We start from the raw sequence: 14,313 nt of genomic DNA, 5'->3' as shown, positions 1-14,313 counted from the left end.
ACTTAGGTTAGCAGCAGAGCTCTTGCATCTTTCTCAGAGGCTTGAAATGGGTAATGCTCCCAATTCTTGGTTTCTCACCTTTCTGGACAGCTGGAAGTGGGTCTTGGTGTCACCTGGGTGAGATCACACCATCCCAGAGAAGTAATGCCATACTTTGTCAGATGGAACATGGAAGTGACAAGGATGGTCAGGCCTTTGTGAACATTCAGCCTTCCCCGGTTCCATCAGCCAAGATCTATGCAGTAAGCTCCCTTCTCCTTGATTCACAATATCCTACATAGATCAAAGGTACTTTGATGCTTAGCTAAATTAGAGTAATTGCCTCTTCTTTGTCTATAACTCAATTAGCTCAGCTGGAATAATAACAGAATAATAGCTGAGGAATAATTGTAAGTTGCAGAAGCCTTACTCTTTAGATCCTAACTGGTTACTATCTTCCCATTTCTTTTAAATTAAATTATTTGTGGATACCACCCCCGCCACACACACCCCCTCCTCCCACATACACTTTCCATTCCCTTTCCATCCAGCTTACAAAGCAGAAATGTATGGCTGGGTAAATAGTATGCTTCCACACACCATCCCAATCCTGTTTTTAAATTACAGGTATAATTGTTACCTCCCACTTCTCTAACAAAATAGTTATTTTTAATTATGGAAAGCACATTTTTGCTCCAGTTCAGCTATCTCATACTGAGTTCCTTCAGAACTCTTTAAAGTATCATCTGAAGCTGGTGACTTACTGATTTTTAAATTATTGATTTGTTCCAGCTCTTCTTCTGACACATCTTGATTACTAGAAAAGAGCAAGTCCCAATAGGTATGGCTCTAATATTCTCAGTGCTGAAGGCTGGTGCAAAGAAATCATTTGGATTCTCAGCAATGTCTTTATCTTCTTTAATTTCTAGCTTTAATCTTCAGTGATCCAGTTTGATCATTTGACAGAACAGGAATAAACCTAAAGCATTTTTATTTTATCCCGCTAGTTACTTGCAGTCTACCATATTTCCTTTTAATTCCCTCTTACATTTAGTACTTACGCTAATTAATGCACTGATGTATAGGAAAGCTTAGGTTATATTTTCAAATTTGGGATGATTTCCTTTTGATTCAATAAAACAAACAACAGAAAACTCAACAAACCTCTCAAGCCTGCCATTCAGTTGTACTGGTTTACTCTTTTCCTGTCTAATATTATTTTCTTCAGCAACACATACACTCTCCAGATTCTGTTATCCTTTCTTCAATCAGTGCCATCTTTATACATTTTTTTCCTTATATTTCTCTCTCAGGAGTTTTCTTGACTAACCCCATGTTACTGAAATCTGGTTCCTGTACTTTCTCTCTCACCAGACTATGGGACCATATTATGTTAAAGCAGCTTCAGACACAACCATTGTCTTGAATTCCCTCCTGCACATGGCCTAGGATCAAGAAACAACTACCAGGATGTTAGCACGTAAAACAGGTAACGTTGATCTGAAATCCCATACCTACACTGACTCTGGTTCAGACTGAATAGACAAATACCTACACCTCATTTAGGCTTGCCAAAAGGCAGCAGATGGCCAACCTGGAGCACATCACCTATACCAGCAACAATCTGCTGATGGAAGCTGCCTTACATTTAGACACAGCAAGGCTGCACACAAGGGAGGCCCAGACAACATGGTACACCTTGCAGGAAGCACCCAGCCACCAGTTGGGATGACAGCTGCCAAGAAGAGGGCACACCCTCTCCCTCTTGTTGGAGAAGGATTTCTAGCTCAGGAAGAATGGCAATATGAAGGATTAACACTTGATGGCTTGGAGTCTCATAGGAGACAGGTCAGTCAGTTTTGAGTCCATGTGCTGATCCTTAGAGCTTTGTTTTAGCCAAGAGATTTTAGTGCAAAATGTAGAGCCCCTGAAACAAAACATGTCTGCTATAACCTGGTGCCAGCCCAGACACCCCTTTCATATCTATGTATTTCAGAGACAGAAATGTGCAGGACTATGTTAAATGAGCTGAAGTGACAGTGTGAGTGCTAGATCCTCTCCTGTTCACAGCCCTCAGTCCTTGGTGTGGCTGAGGTCAGGTCTCATTTCCCCTGCAGAACTGGGCAGCTTTTTAGCATTGCTGGCTGAATCATACCTCACGTCCCTGCAAGAAGTAAAGGTGTCTGGGCAAGCTTGCTTCAGGCTACTTCATTCTGCTTTTCTTATTACTAAATAGGTAGAAGCTTCTTGTATTTTCCTTTGATTCCCTCTTGCTGACAAGGCCTCATTACCAGCGGGCTCCACCATTCCTGCCCAGCTCTCCTCATTACTCAAGCAGCAAAAGACCCCAAGATGCATTGGCAGAGCTTTAAATCATTTATCATCAGCAAATAATTGGGGAGAAAAAGAACTTAAAGCAAACAAACTAAAAAAAGAAAAAAAAATTACCTCTGACCATGGAAAAAAAAAACAGCAAGAATTAACACTGCTCTGTCTGGTAAAGCAAAACATTAATTTATTATTAACTACTCAGGAAGAGAAGACACATGGATACATTGAGGGTAACCCTGGCATCATGGACTGGCCCCAGCAGGGCTGCAAGCAGTGGCTCTGCTGTCCTGCACCTACTGCATGCTCCCTGCAGCCACAGAGCAGCAGGAGTGAATTTGTCAAGCTTCATAAGCAGGGTGCAGCTTATATATCCAGACCCTGTAAGCCACCCCAACAGCAGCAGCACTCTCTACTGCCTGCCCCTGCCTGAGTGCAGAGAGATCTGATTTGATGGTGCCAGCTCAGATAGAAAACAGGTAAAAGACACAGTGGATTTATATAAAATAAAACCCACTCCATGGATATTTATGCAAATAGAATCATAACTTCTCTGGAAATTGAGGAAAGAGGCTGTTCAGAGATTTTCTATTCCCCATTCTACCAAGGCCCACCTGGGCCACTGGCTGCTCACTTTTGGTCCTTTCCAACCCAATTCAAAGCCACTGGAACCAACAAGAAGATGTGCTGCTCCAACTGCAGCCACCTGACCTCTTACCACTCCCCACTCAGAGACTACGTTCCAAACCATATCCAAATTCCATCTTCCCACCTCAGCAGCCTGAGGTGAGGGTATCTCCGAGCTGTGTGCCCAAGCGGCACCTCAACCCGTTGTGCACCAACGTGTCCCAGGGGACAGAAGCCAAACAGCACCATGGGCCCAACTCAGGCCCTCACCAACACGGAGCCGCCCTTACCTCCAAGACACGTGTCAGTGGTGAAAGGCTGTCCCAGCCAGGAGGCCCCAGGGAGCCACGCGTACAGCTGCGTATTCCCAGCCCTGGCAGCAATGGAGCTGGCACCCCTCAGATGCTTGGCTTGGGCACAGCGCGTCCCAGGCTCCAATCAGGGCAATCAGATGCAAATCTGCTCCGTGCTCAGCTTCAGTATCTCACTAGTCTCACAGTCCAGAGAAAAACACCTCCTACGAGCACCAGCGTCATTTCAGGCAGGGGCGTAGGATCACCAGGCTGGAAATCGCATTATGGATCAGATGGGAGCGTGCTCCGGATTCAACATCGTCACATTCTTCTCCCCAAAGAAAATGGGAACCCCAAAGAAGAGCATGCAACACAAAGGGAAAACAGGGAGGGCTGCGTTCGAGGATGCCTCTGGGTCAGCACTGCACTGATCTCTGATTCAAGAGCACCATCTCCTGGGTGTTTCAGTGGCTGGATTCAGCCCAGAGCCAGGCTCTGAGCACAGTGTTGCAGCAGAGACCAAAACACTGGCTTTCATGGTATTGCTGATCAGCAGGGAGCTCTTGGCTGATGGGTAGTATTTAAAGAATACGTACTGTAACGTGGATTTGACATGAGAGCTCAAAGATGCTCATTGATAAACTCTTTAAAAACACACAGTTCACTCACTGGATCATAGACTTAAGGCAAAAGACTCCAAAACTTTTTTCTCAGCTTCTTACACATCATTTACCTGTGCTTCAGTGTACTGTGGCCTGTAAAATGGACATGTGGGTGCTCTATTTCATGGTTTTGAAGCTAAACTATACACAGAATCCTTTGGACCTTGTAGAATGACCTCATTGCAGCCTTTCAGTACCTGAAGGGAACTTACTCCCAGGAGGGGAGTAAACTCTTCGAAAGGGCTGATAATAGCAGGACTAGGGGAAATGGTTTTAAGTTAAAAGAGGGAAGATTTAGGTTGGGTGTTAGGGGAAAGTTCTTTACTAGGAGAGTGGCTAGGCCCTGGAACAGGCTGCCCAGGGAGGTTGTGGATGCCCCGTCCTTGGAGGTGTTCAAGACCAGGTTGGACGGGGCCCTGGGCAACCTGATCTAGTAAATGTGTATGTTTGGTGGCCCTGCCAGGCAGGGGGGTTGGAACTACATGATCCTTGAGGTCCCTTCCAACCCGGGTAATTCTGTGATTCTGTGATTCTGTGATTTTGTTGTGGATGCCCCATCCTTGGAGGTGTTCAAGGCCAGGTTGGACGGGGCCCTGGGCAACCTGATCTAGTAAAGGCATTTGTTTGGTGGCCCTGCTAGGCAGGGGGGTTGGAACTACATGATCCTTGAGGTCCCTTCCAATCCAGGTCATTCTGTGATTCTGTGATCTGTGAATGTACTTGTGCAACAAGAAGGGGGTGTTGTTTAATGTTTCTTCTAAACTCAATGCTGCAAAGCCCTTTTGATTCATCTTACTATTAAATGCAAAGTAAAATTTTACAGGAGCTCATCTTTAAAAGATGTTAAACCAACCCCCTGTGGAAGCCTTATATTGGGAAAGTCAGCAGAGAGCTATAGAAATATACATGCAAGTGTCTCACTGTATATGCATAGGAGCACTCACATAACCTCGCACATAGAATGGTTGCAGCTGGAAAAAAAAAGTTACCATTTCTCCATCACTCATGAGGATTGATTTATCTAATTAATAAAGATGTTTTGGAATGAATATTGAAGTTAATAAAATACTTCAGAAGTTATGGTACTTAATTCAACAGCTCGAGAAGCAAGCTTTAAGTGATTTTTCTCTATTAAAAAGTCTAGCATGCTTATTTATTCTGCTCTAAAAGGCCTTAAAATATTTAAATAATTCAAGAATAAAAGCTGCCCTTAAAAGGCTGTTTCCTTTCACTGTGGAAAGAAATCGTAAGCCTGCTGCCCTGTAGGCCTCAACTAGATTCAGGCAGCTCAGAGAGGCTTTCCTTGGTATGATTCTCAGCTTTCACGCTCCCCACGCTTTATTTCCTTCACACTTAATCAGCACTGAGTTACTTCTGGAAAAACTCTACCAGGTGCTTCTGGCAATAGAACTCACAGCAACAGTAAGAGAGCAGCAAGGCCCTAGACCACATCAAGGCAGAATTTGTTCAAATGCAACAGCTGCAAGCACAGAAATAAAGGAGAAAAAGCTGCTTATCTTCAGAAGGCCTCAAGTATGAAGGGATCTTTAGTAGGACTCCCTCACCTCCACTGCCAGCCATTAAATGAAGGCTGGGAAAAGGTGGATCCTGGCTTCATCCCTTCTGGTCATTCATCTGCACTGTGCTGAGCTCCCCTGGGTTGGCCCTGCCTTCCCACCAGGTGTTCAATCACTAGTTCAGGCCATGACTCAGCATTTCCACTACACGCTATAATCCATTAGGATGCTGGGATAGCATCCTAATAGCAGTTAATGGGTTACACACATTCCTTTCATTGCAAGCCCTCAACAGTGCAACACAGCCCAAACAAGCTCAGAAGCAACTTGCTGGAGGCACAGCCAGCTGGAATACATACTTGTGGTATATAAGAACTGAAGAGTGCTGTAATGGGAGTCAGGGGATTTATGATGTAGCCATCATTGATCAGAAGCTGTGCAGGTGGCAGTGCTCATTTTCAGCCTTGATTCTTGCTGTACAGAGATATATTTGTACAATGGCAAACTTCAGGAGTAGGCAGCTTTGCTTCTTTCTTCAGAGACAGACAGCATGGCAAGCTCTGTGCCTGCCCTCAGTTGTCCTCTTTGGCATCTTCAGCCTTCCCAAGCTGTGTTCCTGAGCACTATTTTATTGTAGTGATCAGAGGAATACAAGCAGCAGTACCCAGCTGTTTTCCTGACACTTCCTGCATCATTCCCTCCCTTGCTGCCACCTGTGACATTTCCTACTGTGGGCAGTCATCCTTTCTCCCTCCCTACCCTTCACATCCTCCAGACCACAGACTCCTCAAGCTCACATCCCCAAGAATTTGCTTGATACATCCATTGACTGACACACCAGACACCACCATTAGCATCTGTTGTTGTTTTTAAGTAGACGTAGTAGCCAGACTAAGAATTAAACACTGAAGTAGAAAATAATTAGCTTTTCTTCGAGTTACCTTATTCTTTGTTTACGATATACATTCATCTCAGTTGGCCTTTCGACACAAACAACCAAAAAGCTTTTGAATAATTATTTATTTTTCCAAACCTCATCTTACATTTAGAATAGCAAAAACCACTCATGAAAGATTAGCTGCAAGAAAACCTCATTTAATGAGAATTTCAAGAGCGGCTAAACTGAAGTAAAGCTTTGCATTTCATGTGATATAGTGTATGAACAACAACAAAATCATGCTCTCATACATACATAACATTCATAACTGACTGCCTCTGAGCACAGATTAGCCATAATAAGTGTTCACGCTTAAGTCACTTCTACTGGTAGTGAAGCTGAGTGACTGTTTAGGCTGAGATGCTATTTAAGCATGGAGATACTGTGTTTGAACTAAACAGTAAACTATACAATAAACATACTGTAACCCAGCACACATTCAGCAAATTCTGTTTAAGCTGTACAGGGACGTGTTTTGTCTACTAGACAGCTTGCTATGGTGAACACAAAAGAGATGGAATTGAAACTTGCATTAAAACCCCCATCCACCAGTTAACAGCACTGAGATCCTCTTCCAGTGAGGGATTATTTTTCTTCCCTACATTTTAGATTTCACATTAAAAGCAGTATTGGATTCATTATAGTAATTTAAAATAAAAAGGAACTATTGCAGACAATCTACATAAAACACTTTATTTCCAATCTCTTGCTTAGCTCACATGCAAACCATTCCCCGGTCTGCATTCATAAAGGTAAATGGCATTTAAAAACAGCATGGTTAGCTTTTATCCTCAGCAGTATTACTGTACAGGTGAAGCTACACTGTTTATTTTTACCTGGGAAAACAGGGTTAGATAGTTATTTGAAGACTTCCCAGAGCTTCCAACAAAGGAACACTTTGGCTATTTTCAGTAGCCCTTCTGCTGCACTTTGCATCTTCTCTCCAGTGAAAGTTTAATCTGTTTAACCCACATTTGAAAACCACACTCCAGGAACCATAGCTGATCAGAGACGATACTTGGAAATACAACAAATCTAAAAAGATAACTCAGTAACTAGCAAATAATACAGTAATTACTGAAGTATTTTCCTGTACTATTGCGAACAAGAATGCTGAAGCCTTAGCAATTCCAACATTCTAAAACTGACACAGAGAAACTGCAGTACACAAAGTATATAAACAGGGGGAAAAACCACTTTGCAAGAGGTAGAAAAGGTTTTATAAAAATCTTCAGGCACAATTCATAGCAGTTCTTTAACAGCTAACAGGAAGATACAAAGTAATGATGACCATTATACATGTATTTGTACTAGTGTGTTTATTTTTAGCCTTTGGAATAGAAGTGTATTTCATGCACTCTCATACCACGATTTCTTATATATTGTTTGAGAGCTATTTTCTCCTATATCGTATGAGATGGTAGAAACTTTACAGGATCTTGGGAATTCTTATCATCAGGAGTTATAAAAAACAGAAACAAAACAAAACCCCACAGATGCACTAGCACTACTTAGCACTTTTTCAAGAGCAAGGGAACGCAAACACTGTTTGCACACAGGTTTGCGTAACAAAGAAACAAACAATCAATACAAATAGCATCATTAGTTCTTTTGGTTTACTCCCGCATCAGTCAACAGAATGCTTTTAGAAGTGAACTTCTTTTTTACTTTTCTTAAAACAATTCCCACATGTGTGTGCTTTACAGTACAGTGGTTATACTCAAATTTTCACAATATCCATAAATCAAAATAGTGAGATCACTACATTTACCATGAGCTAACAGACATCCACTGATAAATCATAGTGTCAGTTTAAAAAGATGCCTTCTTTGAACTGAAGTACATAAGGCTTTACTGGTTACAAGTTCTCATCAAAGATTTCCTTTCTTCCCATCAAGGCATCTTTTTCTCTTCCTCATTTTACTTTTTTTCTTGGTCTTTTTCTGCATCCAGAAGTGCTGAGCGGATTCCTAATTTCTTTAGCTCTTCTACGAGATCCCCATTCTGATGCATCTGGAGGAGGATATCACAGCCACCAACAAATTCACCATTGAGGTATACCTGTGGGATGGTAGGCCAGTTGGAGTAGTCTTTTATTCCTACAAAAAGGAAAACACAATTGTTAGATGTTTCCCCCAATGAATGGGACTTCAAGTAGATAAAATTGCTTCAAATTGGTCATCTGATATTTTCATTTCTTCCCCACTGAGGTAATAATTTTTCTACATAACACTGAAAGAAAAACTATGTCAGTAGGTTTGGCTCTCACTCCAACTCAGGATGTGAAAGATATGGAGTCAGCTCAGCTCCCGCAACAACTTCAAATGTGCTAGAAAAAAACGTAGCATCTCCCTTCCTGCCCTGGAAACAAATATGATAAGAAATGGGAAATCTTGAAAACTGCTGAGAACAGTTTAGATCCTGCTGCCCTTTATATTTCCCTAAGGACTTTAAAATGCATTATAGCTGTGTGAGTTCAGTTAAAGACATACTATCCCAATTTCAATTACAACATACATTCGCTCTCTTAAGCACCTTATGAATTTCAAACTGCTTTATCTTTCATTGCCAGACCTTACAGCTCAAGGGAGGGGCACAAAGACTGAAGTCTCTCAGAGGAGATGACTGTATCAGATGGAGCTAGAGTCACAATTATGAAGCACAACATTAAATTAAAAACTATACTTCATTTAAAAAAAAGAAACTTAAAGCCATCCAAAAATACTGACTGACCCAACGGCATAAATTGAATCCCAAACTGCACTTAAGAGACCACAGGAAAAATACCATACAGAAAAATCAGTATATCTAATTTGCTAAATGACTTTCCACACAAAACCATCAACTTATAAATAAAAAATAAAAAAAATCCACTACAAAAATAGAAATCTAAAAAGAACTTTTGTTAAAACAAAGCATCCCTAACTATAAAGTGCTACATCAGCTCCTATCTTCAGCATCACCACTTGCAATTTCTTCCTCAGCATTTCATTAAATCCTTTCTTGGCTGTTTAGAGGAAGCTTGCCAAAATGTTAAATTTTGATGTGAACTTGTATTTGAGAAGCAAACCATTTTATTCTAAAGCCCTTTTAACTCATAACAACTGCGATGAGGAATTGAGTCCCCAAACTCAAGTAAACTTAAGGATATCCCTTCTCAGAGAAGGGATATGAAATAAGGGTGGTTTTTGTTAAGATACTGTAATACTAAACCAAGGGCATCACATGTCAATTTAATGACAACAAGCACTGCAAGGTAATATTTAAACCAATTTTTCTTCCACAGACATATTTTCTTCAGAGACCCGACAGGATATACATACAAACACAGATAGGACTTTTAAAGATCTATTCAACTTCAGATGACAATACGAATGCCACCAGGCTGGGCTGCTCTACCTGCCTTGCTCCATGTGTCAGGCAAGGTCTGCATATTGAGGCTCAACCAGCTTACAAAGTAAACACTTCCTCAACCTGTTCAGCAGTTTCTAGTTTAATATGGCATTTACCAAAACTATTTTAGCAGCACTGAAGCAAGCCAGCCCAGTCTATGCTGAACTCAAGATGTATTTGTGCAACTAATCTATCAGCAGTATAGACAGACACTGCAGGGAGCTTCCTTCCCACTCCCTGGAGGTTACTACTTCCCTCTGTACTTCAAAAGCTGCAGTTTTCTCCTTTGAAATGTTTTTGTAAATCCACACTCAGACCAGGTTTAAAGCTTGAAGGCTGAACCAGTACATTGCAGAGTGACTGCAAAACCACCACCTGTGCAAACTGCTACTACAAGGGGGGCCAGAGAACTCCCACCTTATTTCCCCCAACTCCAACAACCAAATCCCAGCCTCTCTTTTACCAGCATTAGCACTTCTAAGTGCTGAACCATATCACAGAACTGAGTCAAGCAACCATGCTCACTCCTACCCCACTCTCCAGAAAAGCATCATGTTTCCAGGGAGATCATTAGGACCGGTAGAAGAACTAGCCCAAGGGTGGGAAGAAATATCAAGGTCTGTGACAGCATCCAGTAATTATGGTTATAATGTAAATTAACAATGAAAACAATCTGAGGGTGAACTGCAGCAGTTCAAAGTAGTTTAAACCACTGTTTCTCCAGTACACAACCCCAAGCTTCTGTCACCACAGTGATCTGAACTCGCCTCACAGTATTTGATCAGCCAAAAGTCGAATCACCTGTGGCAAAGCCACACGTAGAGAAACACGAATTGTTATGGAACTGCAGCCCAAGAAAGAGCACTGAAGTCTCTTAAAGCAGCTTTCAAAATGAAGAATTTGTGTCAGGGAAACACATCCTCAGCTCAAGTTCAGATAAATCATTCAACCTAAGTACTAGTAACTAGTTTTATAGACCTGAGAGCGCTTTCAGGTGCAAAGCAGAGGTGGAGAGATCTTTTTTACAGCCTGCCTTATTTCAGCAAAGGTCAAGCTTCAGTAAATCAGTTATAGTTCAGATGAACAATAAAAACCTCAAAATATGGTATTGGTATAGTGAAGAAACTGGTCAGCACTTCAAACATACCTGAAGCATCACCTCTGCTAAAAGCAAACTCTTATTACAAGTGCTATAAGCATACACATGCGAATACTTACATTCATCACTGGCACTCAGTTCACATGCCATGATCTCCTTGCAAGTAAATGCTCAAGTTGAGCAGAAGCGTTAGCTGCTTATTTTGCTATCCCCATATGTATACACCAGTAAAGAGTACATTCATGAAGAGAGCTTAGGCAAGTGCCTATGACTTTTCAGCACCTGAGATCAAAAGGGACAAAGAGGGCCTTCAGTCAATGGTGAATTCCATTTGGCAACCTACAGAGCTACACCTTCCAGCATCTCTCCCCTCTGCTAGAAGCTGCCATTTGCAGAAGTGAACATCCACTGGCTTCTCAGGATGCAGGAGGTAGTATGGAAAGCAATTGGCCTCAAAACTAAGTCCTTAAGCAACTCTTCATTTTAAGGCTCCACCTCTAGTGCTGGTGCTCACCTCAAAGTGCAACAAGCCAGCCCAGCTTGTAAACCCAACAGTCCTGGTAATACAGCAAGCTGGTTGTCCACACAGCCTGATACCAAACCACTTGAGATCACTTGACACATGCCAGCATGCAAATTTAAATCACAATGTGGTGTAGTCTGGGTAAGAATTAACACTGTGCACATTCAATACTAGCCACGTAAAACCTCAGGTCAACCACATATATCAGAGGAAAAGAGGGAAGATGGAACTATGGAAGAAGGACTAAGTATTGGCTTTGTACAAGTAAAACAAACAAACAACCACAATATACACAGAATAGCTCCTACAGCTTGCATAGTAATGCAAATATTTCTCGTGCAAACGATTATCATCACAAAACATAGCATTGTACAGAGAACACAGTGTCCGAGCCCAAACCATTCATGAGGTTTCACAACACTGTTCACAGTGAAAAGAAAGCATCTGATAACTGTAGAATGGTTTGGGTTGGGAGGGGCCATAAGCTCACTCAGTTCCTTGCCTGCTATGGTTAGGATCACCCCCCACCAGCTCAGGCTGCTCAGGGCCCCATCCAGCCTGGCCTTGGAACACATCAGACATGGGGCATCCACAGCTCTCTGGGCAGCAGTGCCAGCACCTCACTGCCTTCTGAGGAAAGAGTTTTCTCCTAACACCGAATCTGTATCTCCCCTCATTTACAGAATCACAAAACTGCAGGGGTTGGAAGGGACCTCTAGAGATCATCGAGTCCAACCCCCCTGCCAAAGCAGGCTCCCTACGCCACGTCTCACAGGTAGGCGTCCAGGCGGGCCTTAAATATCTCCAGAGATATTCAATTTAGTTTAAATTTAGTTCAAAGCCCCTTTGATACCCCCAAACCCCTTTGGTCTATCATTATTAGACCCCGTTAAAACTCTCTCTCCCTCCTGCAGTGTGGTCTCCCCGGAGCCTTTTCTTCTCCGAGCTGAACACCCCCAGCTCCCTCATCCTTCCATTGCAGCTGAAGTGCTCCAGACCTTTGCGCCTATGAACCAGGGCATATGGCGTGGCACGGAACCCCGACCCTTAGGCTCCGTCCCGTCAGCTCGTCCTTGCTCTGCCCAGCCCCACGCTTTGGGTACAAGCCGTTCACAAAGCAAAGCAAAACAAACAGCACCCAGCACGGAGCAGCGAGACCCCGCAGCCCGGAGGCGGCGCTGGGATTTGATCCCGTCCCGCTGACCTTGCCGTAGGTCGGGGTCCTGCAGGACGTCGTGTGCTCGGTAATCCTCCACGCCGTGCAGCCGCAGGATCTGCACCACGGCGTTGCTGAAGCCGCAGAGGGGCTGAGCCGGGCTGCCCTTCATAAACACCACCACCGGGTGCTCCCGCACCAGACGTTCCACCGCTTCCCTCGAACCGGAGCCTCCGCTGCCATCGGCCCCGCCGCTGCCTCCGGTGTTTCCAGCGGCCGCCTCGCTCAGGTGTCGCCGCCCGGGCCGGCCCCGCGCTGCCCAAGCCCCCAAGCGCAGGGCCGCACGCAAAGAGCCGCTCATCCTGACCCGGCCGCAACCCTACGGCCACTGCCAGCCCCGACCCCGCACCGCCGGTCCAAAGACAGCGCTGCCAGCCTATTGGCCGAGGGCACGAAAGGTCGCGAGAAGCTTCTCCTTTGCATAGGTAAAGCGAGATGCCGATCAACATCAACAGCCAATAGCGTGGAGGCTCTGCGAACTTCATCCCACCCACCAACACTCCAAGGCCACTCTCTTTCCTATTTGCTGAGAGAGCGGCGTTGTTGTATCGCTATTGGACGAAGCACTTGTCAATCCAATCCGATTGGATGTTGGGGGGGAAGGGGCGGTGCCTCCCGCCCGCTCCATAACCGCTACCGGTCAGACTCCCCGGTGCGCTGCTTCCGCTCGGGGAGCTGTGGGTTGCGTCATCACATCGCGCCTCCTTGTTTCCGCTTCCGGGTGGTGGCGGCCTTCCTTTACCGCGTGGTGTGTCGCAAGGCTCGGGCCTGGAGCGGCGTTGTCACCCATAGGGGCTGTGCTGCGTGGGTTCTGCCGAAGCATGAAAGCGGAGCCGAGGAGCACAAGATGGCGAGCTGGGCTCAGAGGCTCTTTAGGGGCTGGTTCGCGTGCTCAGCTCGCCCCCGGGCTCCTTCCGAGACCGGCAGCAACGAGGGGTGTGCGGTGAGAGGAGGCGTTGTGGAGTTTGCCTCGGAGCTAAAGGACAAAAGCGACACGTCCCACAGGTAGCAGCAAATCTGAGCGTGTTCCCGAGTTAGGAACTTTGTGGGGCCGCCATCTGGACGGTTGGTTGTAGTAGCGGCCAGCTGTGTTACTATCGCTTTTAAGGAAGTTCAGATTTCCGACGTAAACTTCAGGTATCGCTTCTGTTGTGTTGTACCGTAATTAAAATAAATCACAAAGAAACTTCAGGGCAAACTTTAAACTTGTGAGCACAGCTCGTGAATTGCGAGTGTCTATTAAAAAGTAATCTACCAATACTTGGGTGTATATGGTTTTCATGCAATGCTCTTTATTACAGATCTAAAGGCAAAGTACGTTATTGCTGATAATGTTGTGTTTTGTGTGGCAGTGTGTTTTGTTATGAGCAGAGCATCGGAAACCAACTTATCTTGTGACCAAGGCATAGAAGAGTCCCTGTTTTCTGTGTTGTGATTGATGAGCAAGGTTGTTCGCTGCATATGCTACAATTCGTAGTAGATAAAACTTATTTAATCTTTGCAAAATATATGGTTTGTTTTTCTTTGTCTAACTGATATGTTACAAAGAAGTTCTGTAAGTCTTATGTACAAGACGCCCATTGACCCAGTTTGTCACTTCCAGTCTACCAGAAAGGTGCCTGTTGCTTTAACATCCTGAAGATTCAGATGGGAATTAATTGAAATTTAATTAAAAAGGTGAAGATGTTACCATGCTGAACTAGAATTCTCAATTAAAAATTAATAAAAATAAAAGTTGT

General features: G+C 44.0%; 2 protein-coding genes across 5 annotated transcripts in view; both read right to left on the bottom strand.

Annotated features, from left to right (window-relative positions):
* TUNAR (transmembrane neural differentiation associated intracellular calcium regulator) overlaps nt 1–3,747 on the bottom strand; it is a 140,383-nt gene extending 136,636 nt beyond the window's left edge. For all 4 annotated transcript variants that reach the window (XM_085549410.1, XM_085549417.1, XM_085549409.1 and 1 more), the window contains exon 1: nt 3,225–3,747. The gene's annotated coding sequence lies outside the window, so the exon portion shown is untranslated. The remainder of the gene's footprint in view (nt 1–3,224) is intronic.
* Nucleotides 3,748–7,022: 3,275 nt separating this feature from the next.
* On the bottom strand, nt 7,023–12,904 carry GLRX5 (glutaredoxin 5). The gene is made up of 2 exons (XM_015865389.3): nt 12,563–12,904; nt 7,023–8,442 (listed from the first exon to the last, which is right to left on the bottom strand). The coding sequence occupies exons 1-2, from the start codon at nt 12,873–12,875 to the stop codon at nt 8,264–8,266; spliced, it is 492 nt and encodes a 163-aa protein (XP_015720875.1). The 5' UTR covers nt 12,876–12,904; the 3' UTR covers nt 7,023–8,263.
* Between the last annotated feature and the right edge of the window lie 1,409 nt (nt 12,905–14,313).

The sequence above is a fragment of the Coturnix japonica genome, chromosome 5 (genome assembly GCF_054131305.1).
Source record: "Coturnix japonica strain WE chromosome 5, WE-NBRP24, whole genome shotgun sequence".
Classification (NCBI taxonomy): domain Eukaryota; kingdom Metazoa; phylum Chordata; class Aves; order Galliformes; family Phasianidae; genus Coturnix; species Coturnix japonica.
The sequence above is the reverse complement of the archived record's forward strand: the minus strand, read 5'-3'. Positions and strand labels throughout refer to the sequence as shown.